This window comes from Natator depressus, chromosome 9, assembly GCF_965152275.1.
Source record: "Natator depressus isolate rNatDep1 chromosome 9, rNatDep2.hap1, whole genome shotgun sequence".
NCBI lineage: Eukaryota > Metazoa > Chordata > Testudines > Cheloniidae > Natator > Natator depressus.
The window spans coordinates 27,419,686-27,436,142 of record NC_134242.1 but is presented as its reverse complement, the minus strand read 5'-3'; the positions used below and the strand labels follow the sequence as shown (position 1 = coordinate 27,436,142).

The 16,457-nt window shown below is 39.4% G+C and overlaps 1 protein-coding gene across 1 annotated transcript in view; it reads left to right on the top strand.

Annotated features, from left to right (window-relative positions):
• TSC22D2 (TSC22 domain family member 2) overlaps positions 1-13,907 on the top strand; it is a 35,255-nt gene extending 21,348 nt beyond the window's left edge. Inside the window, exons 2-3 of the mRNA XM_074963779.1 lie at positions 11,519-11,570; positions 12,800-13,907. Of these exons, the coding sequence (XP_074819880.1) occupies positions 11,519-11,570; positions 12,800-13,060 (313 nt within the window). The 3' untranslated portion in view covers positions 13,061-13,907. The remainder of the gene's footprint in view (positions 1-11,518; positions 11,571-12,799) is intronic.
• Positions 13,908-16,457: the final 2,550 nt, after the last annotated feature.

Here is a 16,457-nt window from a genome sequence, read left to right as displayed (position 1 = left end):
CACTATAGTGTCCAGGAAGCGGGTCCCTTGTGTGGACTGGTCCCGGCTGAGGTTGATGGTGGGATTTCTCAAGGGCTTCTTTTCCATGGGTCCATACGATGAAGATGTCATCAATGTAGCACAAGTGGAGTAGGGGCATTAGGGGACGAGAGCTGAGGAAGCATTGTTCTAAGTCAGCCAACATTACTTCTGTTTAACGTGCAAAGTGGTTGGATTCTGACCTTAGGTGGGCAACAAATAATTCCCTTAGTGGACGGAGAACTTAGCGCTTGTGTGAAGCCAGTGGAGACAACTGTCGTGACCAATATTCTGACTGGTGTAATGTCCCTTAAGCATGTTGTGTTGGAGACTTAAGTTATTACTCCTGGGGGAATTCTGTGCACAAGCAGAATTCATTTCTGGTGCAGAATCATCTCTCTTCTCCCCCCTCGCCACAGAAAATACTTTCTGCCCAAGAAGTGCTGCAGTTCCACCTTTCGCCCACCAGAGGCTACTGTGGCACCAGAACAGTCAGCTGACAGGCAGTAACAGCTAGCAAGCAGCTTGATGTGTTCAACACAGCAGCCGGCCTGTGGAGCCAGGTTAGGCGGCAGAGTGGGGCACATGGGGCTGCTGGAGGGAGGCTCCAGGGGCAGATGTGCCTGATTGAATGGGAGAGGCTTGGGGTCAGCCAGGGTCTGCACGGGGGAGGCTCACTAACTCCCTAACAGTCCCCGTCCCCCCCCAAAACCCCCAAAGAAACTGTTCCATACTTCTCCCACTCACACCCAACAAAAGCCAGCTTCACTCTAGGCTCCTTCCTATTCCCCCAGCTCTTCTGTTATCCCTTACTTCCCCAAGCCTTTGCACTGCTTCTTTGGAGTGCCAGAAATACATTTCTGTATTGTAGTTAGTTTTAAACAAATTATTCCAAAGTTCTGTATTAGTATGCTTAGTAAGGAATCTGTTGTCCCAAAAAAAAAAAAAATCCTGATTTTTTTTTTTTCAGGGGGGTTGGTGAGCTCTATTTTTATAGACATACTTGCTAGCACTGGCAGGTATTTTGAAATAAATTACCAAAATGAAACTGATGTTATAGTGTGTTTTGAAAATATGTAGAATTTTGCAGAATTTTAAAATATTATTCACAGAATTTTTAATTTTGTATTGCAGAATTCTCCCAGGAGTAAATTTATGTTGGGGTTGGCAAGCACAGAATCAGGGAGCTATAATTAGCTCCCTGATGGCCCAGCTCCCTTATAAAGTGGGAGCTCTGATGCGGGGGAAATTCAAGCCCTAAATATCTAACTTTATCAGATTTCAATGGATCTGATCACTGTACAAAAAAATTTAAGTGTTTCTTGTCCTTTTGAGAAACTTACTTTGTGGAAGAAATCAATTTTGCAACCTTTGTCTCGTCATGATAGGGAGCCACCTGTGGCTTTCTTAACTCTATCTTTTAATGTGAGAATTTCTCCAGTGTAGTCAGAACATTGTTTAATCTTGTCTTCCAGCCGCCGCGCCCCCCCCCCCCCCTGAAATTAATAGGATTTATATTCTCCTGTGGCTAACCATCTTTTGGGAATATTTTGGGTCAATAAAAGCTGAACATTGCTGCAAAAGCTAACAAAATCTAGTGAGGTGATATTCAAGTGCAAAGAGACTTAAAATAAAAGATTAGAAGAATCCTAGACTTCTATCACAACCTAACCTTGCATGGCAGGAGGCTATCAGTGACTTTTTTTGTACTTGATTGCTTGAAAGAGATGAGTCGTCATTGAGGCTTCCCTGGGGAAGTCTGCAAATGTTGTTTTTCCTGCTTACCATTCAAACAGGGGTTGCTAGGTGCACTACTGGCCCCATGAGTTTTTCCTCTTTAACACAAGATTCTTTAAAAGAGATGTAGAGAAGGGGAACAAATGCCTCTGACTTGGATGGTGGCTTTTCTTTAAGTATTAATGGTGATAGTGTCATAAGATCCTAGCTGGACTTATTGCTCTAAAACAGTTATTGTTTGTTGTTGCTACCCTGGCTGAAAACTAGCCAGGTTCCCATGTGCATCCTCACTTGCCCTTTGAGGGCATCTTTACCTTCCTTTGTGCTGTCAAAGCAGGACAAAGGAGACTTGGAATGGGCCAGGAACAGGTCCTAAAATCCTAGAGGGAGGAGAGCAGGGATAGTGCCAAAACCAGTCTGTGTCCTGAGCTTTGCTGGACTGTAGATGGAAGAAAGGCATTGGAGGGAGAGACTGGCAGTGTTTCCATTATGAATTTCTGTCAATTTTTCACATGTCAAAGCATCACAGTACAAATAAAACAATTTCAGGTTAGGATTTGTTTATACCAACAAATAGCTCCCAAACTTCATCTCATGTGACACCTGTGAACATCTCTTCACCCCTTTCTCTGTAAATCTAGTGGACTGATACATGCCTCTTGTGTGGGATTAATCTGAACAAACTATGTATCCCACCCAGGGACTTTTGACTACCAGATGACAGCTAGGAAAAGGGACAAACTTCCCTGATGGAACTGGGAGAATAAGACACGTTTTGCAGGGGGGAGGACCAGAAAATAGTATATCCCCTTCTCCGCATCTCTCTTGTCATTATCAATAACTGGGGGATTCTTTTCAAATTGGGTTTAACTGTCTTGGAATTGAAGTTACGTGAGGATTCTGTAGCAATTCCAAAAAATCTACCCAGGATTAGCTTGTTCTTTCAACAAGGCAGCCTGGTGACTGTGAGTTAAATAAACTACTGCCTGAGATGTGGTTTCTTCTCTCATGTAAAGTACACACGAATGACATTCTTGCCCCACACATATAGTGCACAGTAGGGGGATATGATGTGACTTCTTCAAATTAAATGCTTCACTAAAACTGAGAGAAGGTTGTGTGTATGTCCAAAGAGCCCTGTTCGCTCCTAGAGAGTGAAAAAAATAAAAACTCAGTAAGCCTTAAAATAGACTGTAGGCCACAAATAACCCACAGTTTTCTGTTTGCATACAGCCTTAGCGCAACATAAAACCACATTTTGGAGGTCCTTCTAAAGTAGTTTATAAGCCTTTAAAAAATGTGTAGACTATTACTTTTGTGGCTGAATATCTCATTCTCCTTCAGGTCCGTCCTTAAATTCTCTCTTGCCATGATATCTATTTAAAAAAACAAACTTGGCAACTGGTAGGCAGCTGGTGTGCTGAGACCACTGTGTCTCATGCTGATCATATCATGTCACTGTTATCATGTGCTCTCCATTTCTGCCTGTATTCCCCTGTTGTCCTGTCTTATACTTAGAATGTAAGCTCTTTGTGGGAGGGACAATCTTTTGTTCACGGTTGTACAGCATCTAGCACAAGTGGCTCCTAAGCAATACCATAAAACAGATAAATAATTGGATGCAAATATTCCATATTTTCACTTGTTAATTTAGTGATTGGAGCGGCAAATACCCATTTTGTCCAAATTAATTTTGATTCTAACTGGGTCTTATTCTTAGAAACAATATACTGGTCTGGTAATTTGAGCATTACAGTGGGAGTCAGGAACTTAGTGTTAAATTTGAGCTTTGCTGTTGATTTGCAGTGTGGGGTCTCCCTTTTGGAGGCCAAGTCTCAATCTCTTTCTCAGCTTCCCCATCTATAAAATGAAGAGAGGAAATCTCTTTTATGACTATTGTGAGAATTGTTAGTATGGTGCTTTGAAAATCAGCATTTTCAAAGTGCTTTATGTGAACTAGCTATGACAATGTGAAAGAGGTAGGGAAATTGAAGAAAAAACTCCTATATCCTCCTGTTGAGCAGGTTGCCCCCACTTTGTCACACAGGCTGCTCCTCTGGTGTAATAAAAAGGAGAGCATCTGCATCCTAAATAGCAGTTGCCTATTGGGGAAAGTGAGCCTAACATTCTAAATTATTTTAGAACAAATCTGGGGATTTTTTTGGGGGGGGGAGGGGGGGGATTTACGCTGTCTCAGGTACTTATATGGCTGCTTCTATTTGCACACCTCCAAAGCTTTAAAGAATTTATCCTAACTTCTCCTCTGAGATGAAGTACTGTTGTCCCCATTTCACAGATGGGAAACTGAGGCACAAAGGGCTAGATTCACAAAAGTCTTAGGCCCCCTGACTGACACTTTAGGAGCCTAAATCTCAGAATCGCTCTATTTCGTCATAAAGCCACTGCTCACCTCCCACCAGCTTCTTGCTAAAACAGCTTAAGTGCCCATGCCAGAAGAGGTTTGCAGCCGAGAATCCCAAACACAGAGAGGTGCCTCCCTGAAGCCCAGACTTAAGCACCTACAACAGAACCTCAGAGTTACAAACACCAGAGTTACAGACTGACCAGTCAGCCACACACCTCACCAGAAGTATGCAATCAGGCAGCAGAAGAGACTGGCGGAGGGAGGGCGGGGAAGCAAACACAGTACCGTACTGTGTTTAAATATAAACTACTAAAAAAATAAAGGGAAAGCAGCATTTAAGTTGTATTAAGTCAATGTTCAGTTGTAAACATTTTTTGGGAAAAAAAGTTTTGTTCAGAGATACAAACAACCTCCATTCCCAAGGTGTTCATAACTCTGAGGTTCTACTGTCTCTCTCGCTCTGAGCTACAGGGCTTAGTGCGCACACCTCAGTTTAGTACCTTCCATTGGCTAGCTTAGGCAAGGACTGGCCATGTGTGTTGGCTTTTGTGAAACCCATTCTGAGGTGCCACTCTCTCCCCATTTATAGGGAGCTTAGGTACCTAATTCTGGCTTTGTGAAGCCCACTAATTTTCTAGGCACCTAAAAGTTCAGCATGGTGATGCTCAACATTACATGTCAGAGTTTCTTTGTGTATCTAAGAACATAACGGCCATACTAGGTCAGACCAAAGGTCCATCAAGCCCACAATCCTGTCTTCCAACAATGGCCAATGCCAGGTGCCCCAGAGGGAATGAATAGAACAAGTGATCCATACCCTGTCACTCATTCACAGCCTCTGGCAAACAGAGGTTAGGAACACCGTCCCTGCCCCATCCTGGCTAATAGCCATTGATGGACCTATACTCCATGAATGTATCTAGTTCTTTTTTTAACTCTGGTATAGTCTTGGCCTTCACAACATCCTCTGGCAAGGAGTTCCACAGGTTGACTGTGCGTCATGTGAAGAAAACTCCCTTTTGTTTGTTTTTAAACCTGTTGCCTATTAATTTCATTTGGTGACCCCTAGTTGTGTTATGAGAGAGTAAATAACACTTCCGTATTGACTTTTTCCATACCAATCATGATTTTATAGACCTCAATCATATCCACCCTTAGTCGTCTCTTTTCCATGCTGAAAAGTCCCAGTCTTATTAATCTCTCCTCATACCAAAGCCATTCCATACCCTTAGTCATTTTTGTCGTTTTTCTGAATCTTTTCCAATTCCAAAAATTTATTTATTTATTTATTTTTGAGATGGGGCAACGACATCTACATGCAGTATTCAAGATGTGGGCATACTGTGGATCTATATAGAAGTGATATGATATTTTCTGTCTTATCTATCCCTTTCTTAATGATTCCCAACATTCTGTTCGCTTCTTTGACTGCCGCTGCACATGGAGTGGATGTTTTCAGAGAACTATCCACAATGACTCCAAGATCTTTCTTGAGTGATAACAGCTAATTTAGACCCCCTCATTTTATATGTAGGATTGGAATTATGTTTTCCAATGTGCATTACTTTGCATTTATCAACATTTAATTTCATCTGCCATTTTGTTGCCCAAAGAGACTAATGGACAGATTTGCATTCACTTATTCTCAGTGGACTTACTGGGTACTAAGTTCTTCTCAAAATCTGCCCCTAAGTGACTTGCCCTAGGTTGCACTGGAAGTCTATTGTAGAACAGAGAATTGAACCTGTCTCTCGAGTCCCAGGCTAACACCCTATCCACTGGATCATCCTTCCTCTTATGTTGTTTACCAGAAGGTTCCCAAAACATTGATGTAGTTGATTGTCAATAGCTCTATCAGTACATCTTGTTAGTTTAGCTATTAAGATAATTTAAGTATGCTACTCCTCCAAAACTATAACTTTTAGTATTAGGTCTACTGTTGTTGTGAAGTGTGTTACCCCAAAATAAACTATCTTGATTTCTATCATTAAATGGCACCACAGAAGTGTTCTTAGTGACTAAAGACTTGTCTTCATGGGAAAACTGATCGCCATAGCTATAGTGGAATAATTATTCCACTGTGGCTATGCCGGTCAATTTTCCTGTGTATACAAGCCCTTAAATTCAGGATCAGATCTAGAATCGATTGTGGATCCCAAAGGAAAGTGGTAACTTTACAGGAGTAGTAAGTAAAATGCTAGTCCTATCTGTGTGAACTGTAATCCAAACAGTGATTTGACTTCAGAAGAGCTGAATAACTAACAAAATGGTTAGGATGCCTCCATGTCACCCAACGTTGCACAGTAAATGCACTGTGTCTTTGGATGAGGTCAGAGAGTTGTTTATCTACACTGTTTTGATGACAGGTCTTCACCTTCCTCTGGAGAGACGCTGGCAGCTTGACACTGGTTCTAAAGGAACCATCCATTTTAGTAAATCCAACAATATTCCCTGCTACCCTCAGAGCAGCTTTTCTGATCTCCTCTTCCACAGGGAAATCTTGCTCTATCTTCTGGGGACAGGAAAAGCTGCAGTAGTGGTGGGAGATTTAACAAGCCCAAAGACTTGTGAACGTTATTCTCGCTTTCACAGATGCTGTTTCACAAGAAATACCAAGAAAATACTTAAATCCGTGTGGTGGGGTTTTTTTCCCCGGGCCTCTGATTTGCAGTTGTCATGCATTTCCTGAGGAAATGGACCTTACAGCTAATCAATACCCCTTACGTAGGGCATGTCTTCTGTAACTTACTTTTAAAAAGTGAAGCCTGAAGTTGGTTTACTTCATCAGATCACTGAGATTTGCAACCTTATTTAAATGTGAAAGAAAATTGATACTAGCAATATGGCTGAGATTTAAATTAATGGAAGTGAAGCAATTTCATAACTTTCAAACTTGGCATAGTATGTGTACTTCATTGAGCACTATGTAACCTTTTAAAACTAAACACTACTTTGTGAACATGAAACTGAATTTCTTAAACCATGAACCATTTTTATGTCCAAACTTCAAATTACTGATTGCCAACAAACTTTCCCCGAGTATCACTTTTTACTGAGAACAATCATAAAAAAAATTCAATGCCGAGGGTAACAAGTTTGATGTTTTTAGGAACATTCCAAACAGTTCATAATGAAAGTATCAATTAATCATAAATGGTGGTGATTTAATCCACTTTGACAAGGTTAAATTTAAATAAGCAGGAACTCTCCTGAGATTATAATGGATATCTAAACCTCTTTCAGGATGCTGCTGAAGGTAGAATGCCTTTAACCATCCAAAAAGTTTCAATATAATATATTTTAATTTTATAATGCCAATTTCATTTAACTTGTAACACTTTTTTTCTCCTCCCACTCTCTTCAATTCCATTCTCTCAGCGCCTGCCTTTTTTGGACACTTACATACTTATCTTTTTCTTCAACTTCTTATTCTTTTAAACAATATCTTTTAACTATTTGTGTAATCTCTAGTAAGATATACTGTTTCATTAACTGTGAACATGCACTTAAAGAACTCTACTACAGATAACACTTGCTGGTCATTGTTATGCTCTCAAAGATGCTAGTTCTGTGACTTTCCAAATAAAAGCCTAGCATGCATTGGGTATAGTATTACTTTGTCCACTAGAGGGTACCTTTTGACAATATTGTAGAAGCTTGTTGATATTTTATGTTGTATGTTAATTTACCTGTGTCAGACTTCCATCTAACCCCATTCTTTTTAAAACTAGGATTTTTCTAAACATATCAACGATGCATTGTAATGTGGATGGGGTTACTAAGGCATTTAAATGTGAACTCACAGGGGAAAAAAATCTAAATAGTATTTAGATTTGGGCAGAGGTACAACTACAGCTTGTGCAGCGTTTTGCGCACGCACATGCAATCTTGTGTCTACTTAAGAGCTTGGAAACTTCATTTCTGTACATCTTCCAGTCCCCAGGAAAAATAAATATATATAAAAATAAAATATTTACGCTTTGCTATTTTATTTAGCAAAACACTGTAGTGCACATGCATACCCTACAATGGAATTCAGATAGGGAAGACACATCTCAAAGAACTCCGTTATGGAAGGTAGGTGGCCTTTCTTTTTACCAAATCTTTAGCTCACACAGTGAAACACAAGCACATAGCTACTATATAGCTGATACATGAACTAACATAACTCACTCTTTGGTCTTGAGAGAACATTTATATTTCCTAGTACTATCTACTTGCCTTTTGAAGCTAATTTTGAAGTACAAGATTATTTACTGGACTTCAGTATGAAATGAGTCTTGCTAATGTTATGGTTGGTAGTAAAACACTAAAACCAACTTTTGACTCCTGTGTTCAGCATAAAACTGACTTTTCTAGCTATACACAGGTTATGCCAGTATGATAGCTTGTAGCTTTATATTTTCTTAGATACATAAACTTCAAAACAGTATATAAATTATTCACATGACAGTGGTTGTAGGTACAAGCAGGGCTTGAAAATTTTGACACCTGCAATCCAGAGAACTAATCCTGCTAGTCCAGATGTTAATTTAAAAAAAAATAATAAAAATTGGGGGGTGATGGGGGAACCTCCACCAGCCAAATCCTTACTTGGTAGGGAATGCCCTGATAAAAAGCCCAGCTCCTCTGCACTAACTGCTGGAAGGTAGAAAGATACTGAAGTTGCTATAGGATGCTGTCTGTTAATCTGCTTTGTGTGCTCCTTTGTATCTACCTTCTGTTAGTAAGTGCCTTGAGATTACAGACAACTGTCTCTTCTCTAGCTATTCAGAGCCTCCTGGATGCTACAAAAGTGGTCAGAGAAATGGCCTTTGTTACTTTCTCTCAGCTTCCTGCTTGTTACTAATGCTTATCTTTTTGTATGCTGTTCTAGGAGATGCCATGCACACTTGAGAGAAAATAGAGGATGAGGCTTTAATAGAAGCTTTGGCAGTTGGCTTTTCCCTTTCCATGAGTGTGAAAGCAAGGCTACTGAGAGGATCCTGATGAGGAACAGGGTTCTTGTGCGTGTTGTTTATGTGGAGTAGTTTCAGGTCTAGAAGCTGAGATGGAACTTTGTATAGTGAGGTGGTGCTTCTCACTGTCTTTGGTATTTGGTATCTATCTTGATACCAACAGTTAGGAGATTGCATGAGAACCTCAGCTGTAATTTTTCACCAGTGTAAATTTCTAGCATTTATGACTGCAGACAATCTTGACTATGTGAAGAAAGTTCACCATACAGTCTCAAAGCAGAAGGCTTATGAACAGAACCCCAGATGTATGTATTTTTTTAAACTTTTTAAGTTAGTCTCACTGTATTTGTGTGGTGGGGGGTGGATGACTCATGACTTTTGAGTTTTTTTGGAGTTGACAACATTGTAAAACTACCAAGAAAACTTTTTTTTTAGAGCGTACGTTCCCTAAGGCTTTGTCTACATGGGACTTTTGTTGTAAAACTGTTTTTTTAGGTGTTTACTCTCTACTTCTACCTCCCTTCCCTCCATCCCCAAAACACCCACCTTTTAAAATAAGTTTATTGGTTATGGTTTCCTCTCCTTAAGAAGTTGAGCTTTGGATGTGTATTATTTGAGATGAAAGATGACACATTAAGGGCTGTCATTTATTTTTAATTGATTTTTGTGGAAGGCTAACATGTTAAATTATCTTAGCTAGTTACAGAAAAGGGATATATATCTAAATCGTAATGCTAGAAGGAAAAAGGAAGCTAGCTTTGGTTACCATTTTGATTTTGAGGAAGGACATCTACAGTACCCTTGTAACATGGGGAAGCTTGAAAGTTAGCAAGACACTAAAACAGTTTTGTTGTAAAATTTGTATTAAAATGGATTTTTTTAATTAGACTGTCTGAAAGCATAAATATTGTCATCTTAAGTCTGCAAAACTCTGTTCCTAAAATATGTTGGGGCATTTTGCCATCTTGTGCTGATAGTCTGAAACCTGCTTTGTTAAAACACTTAGCATTAGCACTTGGCATTGGAGAAACATGTCCCATACCAGTAAGCACCTAAATGGGACTTAATTTACTGACCTACGATAGGATTCTAGTTACCTTATTGGATGGGGCATCCAGAGTTTCCTGGGAGCAAATGGAGACACTTGTGGGATTCCAGAATTTTGAGAGTTCCCTTTTTTTTTTTTTTTTTTTTTAAATGCTCATTGACTACTGGCGCATTACTGCAAAGCCATAAAAACACTCCTCTACTGTCAGCTAATTAGTAAGTAAATGCTGAGGACAAATACTACAGGAGGGTTTTTTTGTGTGTGTCAAAACATTGCATATTAGTGTGTGATGTAGCAAGTTTGCATATTTGTTAATCTATTACATAACCTTTTGTTTCTCTAAGTGAGAGTGTGTGGATAATGAGAAAGGGAAATTAAACAGTAACTGAACTAGATTAAGGTATATAATGGCTGGTAACTTTAGGTGTCCATAGGCATGGATTAAGGGACTTAAGTTTTATACAATAAAAAGCTTTATCTGGTATATGAGGAGAATGGGGGTGCTGGTAAATGAAAAATTCCCGTTAACTAAGGGGGGGGGAGTTTGGGCATGGGAGGGTATGCGGGACATGGGCTCTGGGAAGGAGTTTGGGTGTGGGAGGGGTTTTGAGGTGTCTGATCCAGGGGACGCTTACCTCAGGCGGCTTCCTGCAAGCAGCAACCTGTCCCTGCTATTCCTAGGTGGAGGTGCAGCTAGGCAGCACTGCCCCCACAGCTCCCATTGGCTGGGAACGGTGGCCAGTAGGAGTGCAGGGGCAGCACCTGCGGGTGGAGGTAGCATGCAGAGCCATCTGGCCACGCCTCCACCTAGGAACAGCAGGGACAGGTTGCTGCTTGCAAGAAGCTGCTGAAAGTGAGCACTGCCTGGATCTGGCACTCAAAAGCCCCTCCCGAGCCCCAGCCCCACACTGCGTCCCACACTCCAAACCCCTCGTGGCCATTTCTCTGCCTAGGAGCAGCAGGGACATGTCTCCGCTTCCAGGGAGCCACGCGGAGCCAGGTAGGGAGCCTGCCAGCCCCGTGCCAATCTAACTATAAACTGGATTTTCTATGAAGATTAGAAAGGCAAATTTATAGAGCTTTCTGGTTGGTACAGGGCCGGATAACATAGCCATTACTGTAGTTGGTAAACTGAAGAAGCCTGAATGGGGAGTGGCAGTATAATTTTCAGAGCTCTAATTGTCCCAGACAGTTAAGGAGAACTTCCACAGAGGATGTAATGTGTTATGGAATTCTTAAAGCCTCCTAAGATTTAAAGTCTCTCAGCAAAGGCACATATGTCATAAGACAGACCTTTAACAATCTATTACTTGCAAGATTTGTATGTACAAATGGGTTCAATGTTTAGTCAAGTAAGAGTAATCTAATATCCACTGAATTTTTTTTTTACAGTGCATCTGGTGCAAGTGTTGTAGCGATTGACAACAAAATAGAACAGGCAATGGTAAGTAGAAAACAGATTATTTCTAATAGGACAAGCAGTTAATCAACGAGATGAAATCTTTCAAGCTATGTTCATTTTTATTCAAACATGCTATCTTTGGGATAATGCAGATTCCTAGAATAAAATTGAGTATCATTAGCCAGAATTTCATTGTAGTGTAATGTCTGTTCCCCTCCCCTCTATTAGTTCTGATTCTTCCATTCCATCATATGAAGACTGGATTTACCTAGATTATGGAATGGCAACAGATCAGGATTAGTTTTACATTAGATTCAAAGAGCTTCCTACCCATGGTGTTGGTACACAGAAGAGTTTTTAAACATTTTGAAATGATTTAACATAAAAACTTGGACTAAATGTAGAGACACTGAAGATATAGCACACTTAAAATTTTCCTTGGTTACTTAATATTTAATGAAATAAAATTAAAATCCAACTCTGCCATGCATCCTATGCAGGTTTGTGTGTTCCCCCTTCCCCTCCCCCTCCGTCTGAGTTTCTTTCTGGTTCTTGTGTGCTACGCTGCAGGATCCCATCATCCGCTCCCAGGACACCATTTTGCAGTTGTCTTCTAATCACATTGTCCCCCTTGTACATATTCCTAGTAATAGGGTCAGTTGTCTCATCAGTGGACCGCTTGGCTCCCCAGTACATGCTGTCCTGCAAAACTAAATGCATGTGTATTTATATATTCATGTTCAGACTTTCAAGTTTGAAAACAATCTACAAGATGCTAGTTGCAAAAACATATATTCTGTGCAGTTAATGTATGCCTCTCATGAGGCCAAAACGTAGGACACAGCCTGCTGTCTGGTTTTTATTATAAAGTGTGTTTTGGGCATTAAAATACATACGATGTAACTAGAAGGCCATTCAAAAAGCTCCATTTCTTTTCAGCTTTCTGTAGAACTTTTGTAATTCCTGTGGAGTAGAAAAGACCTTACAGTTTTAATGCAAATGGAAGTGCCTGTGCCTACTCTGTTGTGTAGTAGAACCCATTTAGCATGCCGTGTTTTGTGGCCTTTCAGATTGGAGACATTTTGCAGCAACTTTCTCAGGTGCTAGATTATTTGCTCTAAAATGATAAATATTTTCTAGTGTTACTAGGAACCAGATGTACTTCAATGGAATAAGTGAAATCATACTAACATTTTAAGACCGAGCAGGACGGAGTTGTCTTGTAAACTCTGCTGTTTCAGTTTGTGTAACTACTGACTTACTGTTCACAGGATCTGGTGAAAAGCCATTTGATGTATGCAGTCAGAGAAGAAGTGGAAGTCCTGAAGGAACAAATAAAAGAATTAATCGAAAGAAACTCTTTACTTGAACGAGAAAATGCACTGTTAAAATCTCTTTCAAACAATGATCAGTTATCCCAACTCTCAACTCAACAGGCCAATCCTAGTAGCACTTCACAACTGCAAACAGTGACAGCACAGCCTCCTCAGCCAACGCAACCTCCACAGCAGCCGAATGTTTCCTCAGCGTAAAGCTTTTCTTTTCTCATTAAGAAAAAACTGAAAGCAATCTGTCCTTGTGTGCCACTGGTGTTCTTTCCACTTTATATGAAAGCAAGTAGCCATGCTTCAGTTGTGTGTTTTGGCCTTTTCAGTATTAGACAATCATTCTACAAGAGCTTTCCCTCACTTTGAGATGTCATACAGCGCAGTTGGTGTCCAGTTATGTCATCAGTGCACAAGGGAAATGGTAGAAGGAGTTAATGCAAAGCATATGCATTTATTTGGTGCACATGAGTGGGGTCTTTAAGAGCTTTGAGGGCTCTCCAAGGTTTCCATTACCCATGGATTACTTTGAGCCTTGCTATCTCATGTAAGAAGTAACAATTCATCTTAAGAGCCACTGTTCTTTCAGTATAAGTAACATTTGCCTATATTAGTTTCATTTATTTGTTTTATTTATTACAGGGCTGCTATTTTCATAATGTACATGAACAATGTCACAGAACTTTTTTTTAATTTTTTTTTAAATAAATGTAAGTATCAGTAAAAATTGATAGACGGGATTGCGTTTAATAGATAAAATGTTTAGGCAATAATTGAACAAAAGAATCCTGGCATATTTCTAACACTAATGGCAATTTACCTTTGGTATTTATTGACGGTAGTCAAGACCCAGCTTGAATGTACATTTTGTATAGAGTGTAAGTATGAAGACCATAGTGCATCTGTACAGGTAGTCACCAGTTATTGTGATATAATAAATAATTGATGGGCTATTTTGATGAAGAAAACTTTGCTCATTTCTGTTTCTACTTTCTAATAGAGAGAAATTGCCATGATTCCTCTGCTTTTTGACATTTCGTATAATTTTTTTTGGGGGGGGGGGGGGTGGGAATAAAAAAGCTGTGAAATTGTTCAACCTACTTTGTAACCAAAGAAGCAAAGCTGTGTAATTGAGTTTTTTTTATTTTATAATGCACATTCTTTATGTATTTTTATTTAGTGTTTTTCTCATTCACAATTTTCTTTGCTGTCTAGCATGATCTGCATGACCTATAATCTTTGAACCACTTTCGTACCTCATGTTTTTATCCAGCACTCTTATTGTAATATGTAATAGTCTGTGAACAATGTCAAATAAAAAAAGAACGAACAGCTGGTGTTGGTGGAGCTGCGCTAGTGTACTATGCACTAGTTTAAAAAAATGAAGTGAGCCATCTTTTGTTCATTTAAAATGGTGTTTTGAATTTCGTATGAGAAAACGTTTTGTTACATTGCAGATTTTAATGTATTTAATAAATGCAACATGCAGATTAAGTGCAGTGTATATTGAGTATTTAAATTAAAAAAATGTACATTTCATAAATAGTTTCAAGAGAGACCATCATTTGTGTATACTAACACATAGTGTCAGAAATTGATGTATAAATATATATATTTTAACACATTTTCTGAAATTAAACTGCAGTTTTGTTGAACTATTTGACTCTAGATGTGTTCAAAATGTAATCTTAGATTGGATAACCGTTTTTCTTAACATAATTGAAGTTATACCTTGTTTTTAGTGAGCAATAACTACTAATAGGCTTAGATGCTATTCTTAAAATGTAAATTAAAATAGGAACTTACTATTTGCCCTAAAACGTGATTAACAGAGTTACAGTTTACAGTGTCTTGTATCCTTCCAGAAGGTTGAGTGCCCCTATACTTAAATCTTGGTAAATAAGGAAATAGTTGTGGTACACGCCAGACCTGCCTCACAATCTTAATTCTGCCCTCCTTTAAGCGATGACCCCCATCTGACATCCTAGCACTCTATCCTTTCGGATGATACGGAATATGTGTGTTTTGTTTTTTGTTTTTGTTTTGTTTTGGGGGTTTTTTTGAGAGGCAAGGCATGGCTGTATCTGAAGAACACCTTGACCAAAATGACCCAACTTGTATCATTAACTCTACCCCAGCTCATATGTGGCACAGCAATATTACAATGAGGTAGTAGTTACACCAGGATTTCCATTTTAACAGGGATGAGAACATTCTTAATTATGTTTTCACTGCTTGATTCTCTTCTGTAGCAGTTTGGGGGAGGAATATCATTGAAGTTTGCAACTTTTTAAAAGGACCACCTGATTAATTTTCTGTTGTGTGACACTTCATTTGGACTCCTTTTTCACAGAAGCTATAGCACTCTGAAAGATGAAACTGATAAGTGTTGACTGGATGAATTGTAGAAAAGTTTTTTGGTTTTGTTTTTTTGTTTTTCATTACGAACAAGTTACTGTATGCTGGCACAATATTTAGTCAATGTGGGGCTTAAGCCAGTCCTTACACAGTCCTTTGAGAACCCCTGCTCTATTCAATGCACTTTCCTTGACAGTACTTCATTGAAGTAAAATCTGAGTATGCACATGAAGTTTAGAACACTTTGAAATGTCAACTCTTAAACCAGAAGCTTCTCTGAGGACACAACCTTCAGGAGCACCTGAGAATGCCAGCAAAGAGCAACTAATGCTCACAACATACATTTCTTCAGTTGGCAGGGGCGGGGACTCCTAATTCACAGTATTTAGGTGCAATTCAGATTCAATAAACCACTTGTTGTTTTAAGCCACTCACTTGGGCTGCCTGAAAATGTTCTGGCTAGAAAGAGACCCAGTTCTGCTGTGCATGTGCAGATGACTTTCTCTTTGGCTTAACAAGGTGGGTGAGGTAATATATTTTTTTTGTTGTTGTTGAACCAACTTCTGTTGGTTTTGAGCCACCCAGAACTGGCGTTGTGCTATATTGTAGATCCACCTCAAATAACATTTTTAATGGTTCTCCAAATTGCAGTGGGTGCCAGACATTGGCTAAGACCAATCCCAAATGGGAGATATCAATTGGACTTGGCTCCTCATAGTCTGAGTCCCAGGTGTGTGCATAAAATGTTATGAAACTTTTTTGTTTGAATATGGGAATCCCCTCAAGTGACCTTACATCTTGAGCACTAACCCCACCTTGATCCCTTTGAGATACAGCAATTTTCAACACAAAATAAACTCATGGATTTTAGGACACTTAAATTCATGTGTGAAAGTATACTAGTCTCAACTGTAAATATATATTGATGCTACTGTAATGCTGACAGATTCTGGTCGTCATTGGCCTGGATCAAACCTCAGACTTCTGGAGCTTAATGCACAAGCTGCTACTACATGAGCTAAAAGACACATCTGTCTTAACCAAAGCTGTAGCAGGCTCATCAATCTCTTGCTGGTCTAGCTACCACTATGGGGGACAAAGTGCCACACCAAACAGGCCTGGGTTACACTACCACCATACACAAAACATTGATTTTTTTTTAATTACTTTTACCCAGAGTAACAACTTTGTTCATTTTCTAATCCAAACTATAATGTGACAACAATCTTCTCTACAAAGTGTAATT